Source organism: Gossypium arboreum, chromosome 11 (assembly GCF_025698485.1).
Source record: "Gossypium arboreum isolate Shixiya-1 chromosome 11, ASM2569848v2, whole genome shotgun sequence".
NCBI classification, from domain to species: Eukaryota; Viridiplantae; Streptophyta; class Magnoliopsida; order Malvales; family Malvaceae; genus Gossypium; species Gossypium arboreum.
Genome location: NC_069080.1, coordinates 14041438 through 14054917, shown reverse-complemented (window position 1 = coordinate 14054917; position 13480 = coordinate 14041438). Strand labels below are relative to the sequence as shown.

At 35.3% G+C, this 13480-nt stretch overlaps 4 protein-coding genes across 4 annotated transcripts; 3 read left to right on the top strand and 1 right to left on the bottom strand.

Annotated features, from left to right (window-relative positions):
• Window positions 1–1528: 1528 nt before the first annotated feature.
• Window positions 1529–3755, top strand: LOC108473929 (FCS-Like Zinc finger 8-like). Its single transcript, XM_017775753.2, has 3 exons — window positions 1529–2347; window positions 2444–3299; window positions 3384–3755. Exons 2-3 carry the CDS (start codon window positions 2506–2508, stop codon window positions 3451–3453), a joined length of 864 nt encoding a protein of 287 aa, XP_017631242.1. The 5' UTR covers window positions 1529–2347; window positions 2444–2505; the 3' UTR covers window positions 3454–3755.
• A 1832-nt stretch (window positions 3756–5587) lies between these two features.
• On the bottom strand, window positions 5588–7167 carry LOC108473930 (uncharacterized). Its single transcript, XM_017775754.2, has 2 exons — window positions 6939–7167; window positions 5588–6799 (listed from the first exon to the last, which is right to left on the bottom strand). Exon 2 carries the CDS (start codon window positions 6409–6411, stop codon window positions 5791–5793), a length of 621 nt encoding a protein of 206 aa, XP_017631243.1. The 5' UTR covers window positions 6412–6799; window positions 6939–7167; the 3' UTR covers window positions 5588–5790.
• A 1549-nt stretch (window positions 7168–8716) lies between these two features.
• On the top strand, window positions 8717–9894 carry LOC108471066 (late embryogenesis abundant protein 3-like). The gene is made up of 2 exons (XM_017772637.2): window positions 8717–9211; window positions 9340–9894. Exons 1-2 carry the CDS (start codon window positions 8867–8869, stop codon window positions 9502–9504), a joined length of 510 nt encoding a protein of 169 aa, XP_017628126.1. The 5' UTR covers window positions 8717–8866; the 3' UTR covers window positions 9505–9894.
• Window positions 9895–10625: 731 nt separating this feature from the next.
• LOC108472845 (late embryogenesis abundant protein 3-like) lies at window positions 10626–11778 on the top strand. The gene is made up of 2 exons (XM_017774401.2): window positions 10626–11227; window positions 11307–11778. The coding sequence occupies exons 1-2, from the start codon at window positions 10952–10954 to the stop codon at window positions 11463–11465; spliced, it is 435 nt and encodes a 144-aa protein (XP_017629890.1). The 5' UTR covers window positions 10626–10951; the 3' UTR covers window positions 11466–11778.
• Window positions 11779–13480: the final 1702 nt, after the last annotated feature.

Genomic DNA, 13480 nt, shown 5'->3' with positions numbered 1-13480 from the left:
AATGGACCCAATCAGACAAAAAATTAAACATAATTGGTGGGTCCCTGTTAATTTGTTTGATGCTGAATTGTTGATCGGTAAAACTGCGGGCCTAGGTGTGTTCTTAGGTTAAGGACCAGCCTTTACACTTGCCATTTGTCGTTTCTCAACATTAACCATTGTTGCTTCTTGTTCAAGAGTAAAACCTGTGCTCCTAGGTTACGTCCTTTGGATATTTATTATACAGTATCTTCTTCTAATTCACTTTTTACTCTATAAATCGATTATCCTATTCTTATCCTAGAGTTATTGAAACATTTATTAAGCTATGGTTTTTGATTTCTATATAAATAACTTATCATCATTTGTCTGGATTCCTAGCTTAGGATTAGGAGGATCAATCTTATATGGGGATCGAGAATTAATTGCAATTGAATGGCAATCTTCCCTGCCCCAATTATTGGGGTTTTGATTCAAGGATGGTCTCATTCCTTGCCGCGTGCAGAACCAGGAACCCTACATCTCCGGGCCTATGCTTATTTGCAAACAGGGGTAATCAACATGAAGATTAAATTTAATAACATTATTATAGGCAAGATCGAGTAAACTAAGGTACTTGGATTGGAGTTGGACCCACCAATGAATGCATTAGATTAGAGGACAATGACACATGGACCTTTTGATTACATGGTTAAGCAAAGTGCCGTTTCAAGTCCCATTTCTTGCCCTCCCACACCAACACTGCTCTGCTTTAATTTGCGTCAGAGTTTAGACAAAGTGATCAGTGTAGAGTAAATACGCCAGAGAAAGTCGAGAACGAATGCGACAAAACTACGTATGATATTAAAGGGTTAGAGTCGATAAATACCCTTTCAAGTTTAGACACCAATTGGAACAGTGAATTAACTGCTGCTATCCATAACATTTGAAAAAGTCAAAATTTTATAAATCTAACCTAAATTTGGGTAACTTGAACTGTGAAAGTGGTTTGGGTCTTTTATCAGAACTTCAAAAACCCAAGTGATATTTACAAAATAAAAAAAGGGAGGGGGGGGGGCATTGAAGAGAAAACAGTCTGATTTTGGTGCTAGATAACCAAAACTATAAATCCCATGGTTCATCACGTTTTAATCTATCTAATTAAATAAAAGCTTAACGATTGAAGGTGTGAGCCACATTTTCATCCTTGAAAATTGTCGTTGTTTTTCTTTTACTAGGTTACATCTTCATGCATGAAAATGACCTTTTGGCATGGCAACTGTAGGCTTGAATTTGATGCAAGGTAAAAAAAAGGTACTGTAAATACTGAAAAGCGGTACAAGGTAAAGTTATTTTGTGCTCAGCCGTGAAATAATGATTATTCCTTTGAGAGTGCATACGTTCATTTCTCAATTCGAAAACCTGCTGCAGAGAACTGTGAAAGATTGACAACAGACCAAGAAAGTCAGGACAAATTACCATTGAAATCTGGACCTCGAAATTCTATCCACCAACGGACAAAACTCACTTCAGTTTTTTTGCAACATAAAATTAAAAAAAAAAAGGAGAAATTATTGCTGGACGTTTGTCATACTTTTACTGTAAGAAGTAAGAACCCACTATTTCGCATGCATACGCCTCTCTTCTATCATTCTCTTTAAAACGCACACCCAACAACGAAACTCTTACCTGCTTAAGCTTCACTTTTCTTTAGTTTGCTCGTCTTTTTGGGTTCTACCTTTTCTCTCTTTTGCAAAGTTTTGCAGGGCTGAAAAAAACTGAATGGAAAATAGATTGGCACAGTTAAATCGATCTAAATAACGAGAGCCCACTAACAGAAAAGTATTAAGTCCCAAACATCAGAGTGAGAGAGAGAGAGAGAGAGTAGTGAAAGCTTTATCTTTTTAATATTTGATTTTACTTGAGAGTGATGATGGTTTTGGAAGTAGCAAACATTTATACCATATTTGCCTGAAACTCTCAGACTTTAGATAGGTACTACTTCTTTTGCAGTAAAAGAAGGGGGAAAAAACAAATGGCGGAGCAGTTGTTCGTGCCTGCTCTTGATCATGTGCTTTGCATGCGAGTTATTATGATGGGTATCGAGTCTTGTCCTTGTTGAGGCAGTTGATCGAAGGAAAAAAAACAAGAGAAATAGGGAAACCGGATTTTTATTTATTTGTTTCTTTTTTAATGTTCTGCCATGGAGGCTACAGAGATTTAGAAAGCATTTCAATTTCCCAGAGTATGCGTTTCTGAATCTTGAAATAATAAAAAACTATAATTAAAAAAAAGAAAAAATGCTTTGGTGTTTTTCTTTTTCTTTTTCGTGATTAGCTCAAGCAGGCCAGCAATTCATGGTGGTGTGAGTGATATTAATCATTTCCAGGTGAGTTGCTGCCTTTTTTCTGACTTTCCCCTCTCTTTCCTTTCAATTTCTTGTTCCTTATTCTTAATTAATCTGATTCTTTCCTTGTTTTTGCAGTTATTAGAAATTTGGCGGGGTCTGATCCTGATATCCATCTAATAAAAAGAGGATAGGTAGGTATGCTGAGGAATAGGTCCAGAGCAGTGACCAGCAAGCAAACTTTAATGGCTGATCACAGCTCTCAAGCATCCCCTGCCCAGAATTGCACTAAACCAAACCCATCTTTCTTCGATTCTCCACGATTTAAAGCTTTCACTTCAAAAGCCTTTCCCGACACTGAATCTCTCAAGAGCCCTACTTCGATCCTTGACAACAAACCCTTCTTTCCTTTTGGTAACCCCTTTGCCTTGGACAGAAACCATCCCAAATCCTCAAAACCCTTCTCGCCTAATAACACACACACCTCACCTGCAAACTCAGAACCAAAAGGTATTGCTCTTGCTATAGTTGATACATTCCTTAACAATAACCAAACTGAAGATAAGAGTTGCTGCGAGGCAAGTAATAAGAAAAAGGTCTTGTTTGGGACCGAGCTCAGAGTTCAGATTCCACCAATACTCCCACCTTCCTTAGTCTCTCCAACTACTTCTCCCACTGATTTTGGAATCAAGACCAGGAATTCACATTTGACACCTGCATTTGCCTCTCCCAATTACGGTATCCATATGAAGGATTCTCCTCGGGTCTTCAATGGATGCCTGCCCGTTAGGGAAATGGAGATGTCTGAGGATTATACATGCGTCATATCTCACGGTCCTAATCCCAGAACCACCCATATATTTGACAACTGCGTTGTGGAGAACTACTGCAGTGTATTGGATAAGAAGCCCAAACCAGAACCAGAGAATTTCCTCAGCTTTTGTCACACATGCAAGAAGAATCTTCAACAGAAAATTGACATTTACATTTACAGGTTCAGTTTATTTTTTGCCTGATAAAAATTTTGATTCTATTAGGTTGGAAGTCACTTAAAATGCATAATTTGATTTATATGCAGAGGTGAGAAAGCTTTTTGCAGTCAAGAGTGCCGACAGCAAGAAATGCTCCTGGATGGAGACGAGAATTGAGAATTTCATTACTGGCTGAATAAATTATTTTGGATTTGCAAATCATTGATTCCATAAAACCAAAAATATTCCCAGTTCTTTATTATTATTTTTTTATCGTTTTTCTTTTTTTCCCTCTCCACTGCAGATAAGAGATAAGAGAGGATGAGATAATGTAGAGTTAATTAGATTAATTTTGTTTTTGAGTAAATTATTCATAATGATTGGCAATGGGATTTTTAACCTACATTTTTCCCTTGGCTTCTCAATATGTAATGATGCATGATTGAATAATAACTTGCCTTATCTTTCTTTATTATTAATTATTATTATATTCTTTCAATCACATCAATCATCAATCCTAAGAGGCAATTACTTGACTGATACAACAAGTGTTTTTCTTTGTTCTCTCTCCGATGTTCATAATCCCTACCCTTATTTTGGTTGAGAAATAGAGAAACAAAAAATCTCAGAATTCTCAATTCCAACATTAACTGACTTTTTCAGATTACTATTTATTTCTATAAATTAAGTATTGATATTCAATGAAGTAGATCCAAACTCTAGTCTCTTTCTAGATCAATACGGAGCTAAAGGATTAAATATTAGTAGTAGTCGAGAAATTTGATACTTGATGCACACATAAGTCCAAATATTATATTTTTTTTAAATGTAACAAGGAGAGCTCTTTTTTCAACCCACATCATTGCTTGCTCCTTTTCACGAAATAATGATGATGAGGATGAGCACTTGTATAAAGCAAATTAAGAAACAGCGACCTTCATTATTTATAGCAAAAGACCGGTTCATTCAAACCAAAATTTATTATGGAGGTAAATAGGGATATTCTGAAACATGTGAAATTGTAATCAAGTATGAGTTGAAATCTGGGTTTTGATCCTTTGCTTCTCTTGTAGATTGATTTTGGGGAGTCAAAGTAAACATTAATTCTAGAAAATAACTACCGCATGGCCCAAGTGCTTCCACACATGCTTTTGCTTTCTCACATATTAACATAGGCACCACAATTATTAAATTGACACGTATGGACTGTGGTCCAAAACTCATTCAACCCTTTCCAATTCACGATTGGACCTCACTTTCCTTTTTTCAATTTCTTTCTTTTGAGTTGCGTGTGATTAATGTAACGATTATTTGAAAGGAAATTTAACATTTCAATGGATTCACAAGGTTTGGCACTCCTAGTCTGTTCAAATATGACTTCATTTTCCGAGTGCACCACCGTACTTCGTGACCAGCTGGGACAAAACCAATTACGTTCCTCTCTACTCCGATCGAAACATTGTATTTCAAGCTAATACGATATAAGCAGTTCTTTTTCCATTTTTCTCTCAAATTATAACTTCTGACCCAACATTATGATATCCTGTTTACGAGCATTTGAAGTCCTGATCAAGTTACAGCTCAAAGGCCAAACTACTGTAACAGAAGAGCATATGGTGCCAATCACCAATATGGTTCTTACAAGGACAACATCCTACGCATCTACTTTAGCAAAAGCCTCTTCAAATACTCATCCCACTAACTCCTACAAGAAATATATATATTTTTGTATAGTAAATCATTAGAAATAGTTAACAAAGGTTTCATGGAAAAGAGTATCTTGTAGTAGCTTGGCAACATCCACAAATCTCCAAGCAAGAAACACATGCTCTATGAATACAACAGTGGCGCCGAAGCTGATTAACCTAACAAGCTTCAGAAGCCGATGTGTGTGACACATATAACCACTTACCCTTCCCGCTTTTTCCTTCTAAAAACCAGGAAAAGATGGTGAGATTGCGGGGTGTCGAGGACAGAAATCTTTACTAAAAGAAACAAGAGTATGTTGAGGATATTTGGGAATTAAGCAGCCAATGATGTGCAATTGAAAATAATAATTGCAGGAATAAAGAAAATCATTTAGGTAAGGCTAGTTTAGAAAAATAGAAAGGGCAAAACCAAATTTCAATAGAAACAAAGGGCAGTTAGGGGAAAACAATATAATGTAGATTCTACAGGGTCAAGAGATATATAGGCAGCCATCTATGCAATTTCATGCGAGAGAAGAGAGAAAACAATCAGCATCCAAGCTAACAAAACCAATACATCACATGCCTTGCGCATCTTGTCCATCATAATGTTCATAACCAGCTTTAAAATTCTCACTAGCCATCAATTCATAAATCAAAATAAGGAGACTGTCCACCTAATATTGCTACAACTTTTTACATACCACCTCCCCACATAACCATTCATGCTACCAACTCTCTTTTGAATCTTATATACAATCTACAACTCCAAATCAGCACACTAAACTTATTTACAGGAGGTAGAAAGGTCCTTAATTTCCTCTATTTAGTTCTCAGTGTTGTCAAGATTAAGAATACGGCGTAAAGTCTTGGTGGCAGAGTCATCACAACCAAAGAGTTCGGCTACAGAAGGGTGAAGCTCCCCGGTAGGAGAAGCAGGCGCAGAGTTGCCAGTTGGATGAACATCAACAATAGGGTCAGCAGCAGGCAAATCGAGTGACACCGTCCTCTTCACACGAAGAGAGAATTTGGGTATTGGCAAAGAGCTAGGTGGTGGTGAATTGGAATAAGCGGGCCCAGCCCATAGCTCACAGTAGGGAAAACCTTCCCCAGAGATTTCCTCACTAGAAAACTTAACATTTTTAGTGGTCCTGTTGTTGTTTATTAGAGTAGTAGAGCTTTTCCTGGTAGTTTTTGAGTGCGGACATGGTGTATTTGGGGAAGATGATGATGATGATGAAGGGGGAAGGGAAGAGGGCCATCTGTCTGTAGGAGTAGCACTATACTCGAACGGGGAAGGGAGTAATCCCGCTCCGAAATGGAAAGTCCTACAATTAATCCCTCTGAAATTCCTAGACGGTGATGACCCAAACCGTGCTGGCCCATCTGGGTTCACCTTGCTACAGTAGCGATTCCTATGCTGCGCCATCACAACCAAAGTCTCCATACTTTCGTTAATTTGGATAATCAAAACCCACTGAACCAACTATTCAGATCGTGCTATAATAAATCCCCCAACAAATAAAAAAACGAAATTGTTGTAAATCCATAAATTCTCGTTACAGCCCACTGAAATATGATAAATGAGAGACCTCAGAGGCCAAAATCGTATGCTAAAGAACAACTTGAGCTGCTAGATCTTCATCGTTGCAGATCCAACAAGACGATACTATAATCAATGTTATTTACTCCCCTCTCCCGCTCTTTTGTGCCAAATTTATTGGGTCAGAAACTCCGACTATTCAAAGCAAAATCATGGTAATAAAAAAAAAAGGACAACTCTGTTGCCTGGAATCAGACGAGATCCTCCTATATTACAACGATCAATCATCGAACTGTACAAAGGAAAGGAAAGGAAAAAAGGCAAAAATTAAGGAATGGCAACGGAAAAAGACCCTGAATTCTAAAATAGGAGTAGACAAATTTGACAGACATTTTTTTTGGGGAGAAACTTCTGTGTGAGTGAGAACTTACCGGAAAAAGTTAGCCTTGAGATATGTTAAAGGTGAAGTTGTTGGATATGGCTAGGTGTGAAGAGACAGAGTATGTTCCTCCAGCTCAGCTAGAGAACAATAATTCCATGTAAATTGTTAATGGGAATTTGTTTTCTGCCATAAAAATCCAAACAGATGTCATGAAAATGAGCGACAGGAAGAGAGGATAAGAGGGAGAGGAAATAGAATCACTCACACGGATCTGAAATGTCACTGTCTTCACAGTGATATTTAAATATGGAACATGAGCTGGGTATGGGTGCTCCTCCTTTTACTGTTCTTCTTTCTTTGGTAAAGTGGACCTCATTTTTTTTACCAGATTTACGATTTTGACATACATTTAGGATTTTTAACCAGCAGTTGAAAAGTCATAAGTTGAGTTTCTAATTTAGGTTGAAAATTATTTGAAGAATGCAGTACGTAATAATCTTTTGGAATACTTTCAAGCATTCAGTATTGGTATTGAATGTGTCAGTGTCAATTATAATGATAATAATGGAATTTCAGATTTATAAGTAGCTTATAAAATATTTTAAAAAAAAGATATATATTAGTCTTTTAAAATTACTTGTAAAATAAAAGAAAGTGTCCTAAATATTAACTTTTATATATAAGTATATAGATAAGGTAATTATTTTGTAGACAGGCTATGAAATAATTTTAACACAACAAGTGTGTCTAAGTCTCAACCTCATTTGTAGAGTTAAAATTTTTACTGTACCAAATAATTATCCAAATATAGATTAAATAAAAATATTTAGTACATGATAGTATAATTTTAAAGTCCACGAATAAGATATAAGTGATGATAAATATTTTTAAAACACAGCCTAAATTTTTAAAAATACATTATCAGTAACATAATTAAATTGAGATTGCAACATAAGACTAATATAAGAATGAAAACATATAAAATAAGTCATTTAGGGTTAATTTAGTATTACTTCTCAAAAATAAAAATTTACTTTTGAGATAAAAATATTGTTAAATAAAATATTTTTATCCAAAAATTAAAAGCAAAAAAATTAAATTTTAATTAAAAATATTTTTTAACCTAAAATACTTTTAAAAAGTATTGGTAAACTATAGATAAAAGCAAAATTGATGATTTTTATAGAAAGGAAGCCCAAATCAGACCATAAGATAAAAGCCCAAAGGCATGACTGAAGATGCCCTGAGCCTTGGATTAGACTTAATTTTAGAAGTAAATTGATACACACTTTTTATTGTTTTCTATAAAAGATTTTCTGGATATCTATTAAAAATTTAGCATTTTTCTGACTTCATTACGTAATCAATGCGAATATAGAACAACTTAAAAACGTAATTAATCTATATATAACTTGATAATAAACTGAATAATTAAGCTAATCAAACATATTCTTTCTTTGTATCATTAAACGATAGCCTCAGACACAAAACTACCACCACAGTCCAGCTTGGGGACAGAAATTTATCATCTACTATATGGTTTAATAAATTCCTTGCAGTTTAATTTAGTATTTGGGCGACGATAAACTCATATTGGTGACCCCACAAAACGTTCATGTGCTGTGCTGTCCGTTTCTGACGATTGGATTTGTTTTCTCCATTATCTTTGTCGCTCTTTTTGACTCGGATCCTGACAAGTGTAGCAACAAAGTGCAAACCAAGCTTCAACTTAAACCTAATCCTTATCCTCTGCCATATGTCGCAGATGTTCGTATTTGGAGGCTAGATGTGACGCCCCGTACACTGCCACCTATTTACCTAATGGCCAAATGTCTCCTTGCCTACTCGAAACGTGCAAACTTTAGCTATACATCTGGCTTACGCATTTATATGCTCTGATCCATCTCCTTAACCCTCCACACCTTTTCACACCACTTCCAAGTACCCTTTCTTTGATTTACATCTACAGGGAAAATTATGAACCAGAGACAAGCAATAAGGCCTCAAGCAGCCGACCAGGCTGTCGACTACGGCGATGTTTTCGGTGTCACCGGTGCTACGCCTTCATTTCCAACTCCAACGGGTGCGGTTGATGAAAGTGGCATCACCATTGGAGAAGCTTTGGAGGCAACAGCTATCTCTGTTGGCGACAAACCGGTTGACCAAGGTGATGCAGCTGCAATACGAGCAGCTGAGGCCAGAGCTGCTGGTGGTAACGTCACCCAACGTAGCGGCCTTGGCGCCAAAGCTCAAGCTGCTGTCAATTTCAATGACCGTGTGGCTTATGATTACAATAAAATCACTATATCAGATGTTTTGTCGGTAATAAAGACTTGATAAATTAAGCCCAACACTTGTTAACCCTTCACTTTACCAGTTACATTACACAGCAGACAAGAAGTAAATCCCTCATTCGTCTAATTTTCTTATTTTTTGTTTGGGACCGACAGGATGCTAGTGGGAAGCTGCCTCACGATAAAGCCGTGACAAGCGAAGATGCTGATGGCGTGAGAGGTGCGGAGCTGAGTAACAGTACCGAAGCAATGCCCACACCAGGAGGAGTGGCGGATACCATGGCCACAGCTGCTAGGGTAAATCGGGATGATAAGCCATGAACAACTTCATTTCTGTAGCCAATGTTATGGTTCTAGTAAAGCAGTTTTATGGTAGAAATTAAATCTTCATGCTTTGTTGCATATATAATGGATGATTCGTGGCTGGCCATTTACGAGAAAAAAAATGTAGTAAATAAATTACGGTTACTAACAGCAGTAAATTAGTATGTTGACTATGGGAGCAAAACAATACAATTAGTTTTGTTGTAGTAGCTTGAATTGAAAATCCATGTATAGTTTCCAACTTTCCATACTACATGCCCCACCTTTCTCGGTTGCTAGCACTTTGGCCTGATTAAGTTAGGCAAGACGGTGGATTGCTTGAAATTTATTTTACTCTATATATTCGGATCTCTAAATTAATAAACTGAGATTTACATAGTTGTACAATATGTTATTTCATCCCTAATTAAGGTTTAAAGCCATCTCAGTGACACTGTCCTCTTTTATTTTGCTTCTTAATTTGCACTCATGGCGTCAATTTTTACAAGGATAAGGAGCATCAAGTATATCTAATTAATTTGTCGCCAAAGAAAAATCGTTTACTCTACTACTAGCCAAAGATCCTCCAGATACTGGAGTGAAACAAGTTTTATCATCTTTCGCTTTTTTTAAAACTATTATGCCAGACCTCAGTCACAAGCCATGCTCTGTACTTCCAACCTTTTTTCTTTTTTGGAAAACTGGAAAGAGATTGAAGAGTATTAATTTTCATTACTTATTTTAATTGATTTCGATACGAGTGATTTGCTTAAACTCAAGTGCAGTGGTTGGGTAAGATACAAAATATCAAGCACAAGTCGACAAAAATAAAGTGTTTTTATCTATCATTTTATGAAATGGTAAATTGATGAGAATGTTGAAAAGAAACTTAATACAATAAATTTTGGGCTGAAATTTAAAATGTAATTTTATTGTTTTAATAAATTATATTTATATAATTTTAAATAATTAAATTAAATTTTTATTATTTTAAGACCAAAACAGGCTTTATTATTATTATTAATTTAAAATTTTTATAACTTATTACAAATTTAAATGAAAATTTTTCACATTTTATAAAAAAACAATTACATATTAAAAGGATAAACCCAAAGAAAACCGACAATTACATATTAAAAGGATAAACCCAAAGAAAAAAAAACAGTTTGAAGTGCAATTATTAGTTTGCATGTGGAAAGAGATATGAACCATCAAAGCACCTCCCGCGTTGATCGAAGCCTTCCAAAAATGCAGCCAAAAAGAACCACGAAAAGAGTTTGCAATTTCCAACCGTCTCTTTCGCAGGCTGAAACGTGAAAAATCCACACGACAAACATCAAAGCACAATTGTAACTCCGTCCCGGTGCATATATTTATAGAAACCACTAATTAGGAGATCCCTCGTTTTAACTTTCACCGTCATCTCATTCTCTAAAATTTTCGGTATCAATCAATCAAAATAATAATGAGCCAGGGACAGCCACTCAAGCCTCATATCGACAAATACTTCGACCTGGAACCCATCACTATCGGAGAAGTTCTAGAGACAGCAGCCGTATCGGTCGGCGATAGACCCATTGAATCAAGCGATGCAGATGCAATACCAGCCGCAGAAAAGAGAGCCTCGTGCGGTGACGAAGGGGAAAGCGGTGGGTTAGGAGACACTGCACAAGCTGCGGCCAGTTTCAATGCCACTGCTGCCCAAAACGTCCATAAGATTAACATTTCTGATGTATTAAAGGTAAGTATATTTTTAAGACCCCACGTATCAATTCATTTAAGATTTGCATGTTCAGATGAATTATTTTTCATTGCAATAGAATGCTGCTTCCAAGTTGCCTCATGATAAAGCTGTGACATGTGAAGATGCTGAAGCCGTGAAAGGTGCAGAGCTGAGAGGCAGACTAGAAACCGTTGTCAGGCCCGGTGGAGTAGCGGATACGATGTCAAAAGCCGCTAGGGTGAACCTGCAGGATTAGGATGACACCGCATGAAGCCTGCATATAAGTGTGCTTTTATTGTAGCTTTGTTACAGGTTTTGTCTTGCAACAAGTGAAGGAGTCGGTTATGGAGATGTAGTACCTTAGCGGGGTTCCAAAGTGGTAACTAATTTCCTTGGAACGTTAAGATATTTCAAGTTTCAAGTTCTGTTATTGGTGTGGATTACTTCAATGTTATGGTTTGAGCATTGTTTAATTTCTTTCTATTTTCATGTGTTTGAATAAAATTTTAATAAATCTTGTTAATAGTATTATAAATCAATGTAAAGGCCCAAAGGGCTTTCCTCTTTAAGCCCACTAGCTTTTTTCTTTTTTCTTCATTTTAAGTAAAAGAACCGGTGGATGTGTGCTACATGTCTTAAAAGGAAAAAAAGTTTTTTTGAATTTTTTTAATATATGGTATGGATTTTTATTTATTATGTTTTAATTTTTAAAGTAATTTAGTTTTTACATTTTATAATTTTATTAATTAATTAAAATAGTTAATATTATTAGTTTTTCAATTAAAATATTATGTTATTATATATAATATAAAATTAGAATTTTAAATCCATAATGTTAAGAGATTAAATTTTGAAAATAAAATTTGGAGGACTAAGTTCCAAATCTACGAAATGTAGAGATTTAGAGTTATAGTTATTTGAATCAATCGAACCAGTTAGAGGTACCAATCCGAAGGGAGGCATTAAACTAGTTGACACGTGAACTAGTACGAGTAGTTAAAACTAGGTTAAAAAATTGATTTTTTATTTTTTTAAATATTTTTATTTTTATGAATGATTCATTTAATTGATCTATACGAACCAATTGTCTAATCAATTCTGTAATATTTTTAACCCACATCCGTAGCCAAAATAGAGTTTCGAAGCATTACTGATCAAACAGACATAATTTCAAAACATTTCATATTATGTAATATTCAAGTCAAAACCAATCAGCTACATTCAAAACATGTCAAAACAATCATCCTAGGTGCCTAACCAATGTACCATCATTGGTACTACAATTATATCATCAAAGTCTCTTTCAAGTCCAAATTATAAACATGTCAAATTCAATCTATTTTACCTATTTCATGTTCATTTAAACATTAACTTAAACATGCCATAATATAACCTCAGACATAAACACGTATTTATATTTATATTTATATAACTAACCAATATTAGCTTATAATCTTATTTACAATCAATCCACAAAATGATTAATATTTAGACACCCTAGGTACCTACCGACACAAAACGATAAAACATCACGACGTTTGAGTTCGGGACCGTTGTTGGATGCTGAATCGAATATCAAAATTAGGTACCTAACCTGTGTACGGAAAACAAAACAGTACGCTAAGTAAAACTCAATAGTATTTCTATAATCTGAATATAAAAAAATATTAAATCACAAATATAAAATCTAAATATTTCAATAACCATAGCACATTTCATTTGTTTCACAATATCTCAATTCTCATATTTGCTATATAAATAGCTTTTCACAATATAATATTCATATCATTTAAACAATAATTTTGTTCATTCCATATCCAATTCATGAATACACAATTCATGTGTCTCAATCCATATTTCAATTCATTGTCACATTTTCATTTCACATACAATATCATCTAACATCAATCATAATGCAATTTCAATTAATTACCCTTATTAACACAACTCAGACTCGGACGGATACGCGGATCCAACCAAACACACTAGTTTGGCACCCAATGCTTCATCGAATAATTCGAAGTAATAACTTGACACCCAGTGTCTCATCGGCTAAACCGAAGTAAATTAGCATCTAGTGCCTCATCGAATATATTCGAAGTAATAAATTGACACGTAGTGTCTCATTGACTCGAAGTCAAAGAAATCCCTAAACTCTTCCAATCCTATGGCATGCTATATATATCCGACTCAGCCCGATATGGTTAATAGGGTTTAATTTTACTTTTCAAATACAACCATATTCAATTCAACTAAAATAATCAATATATA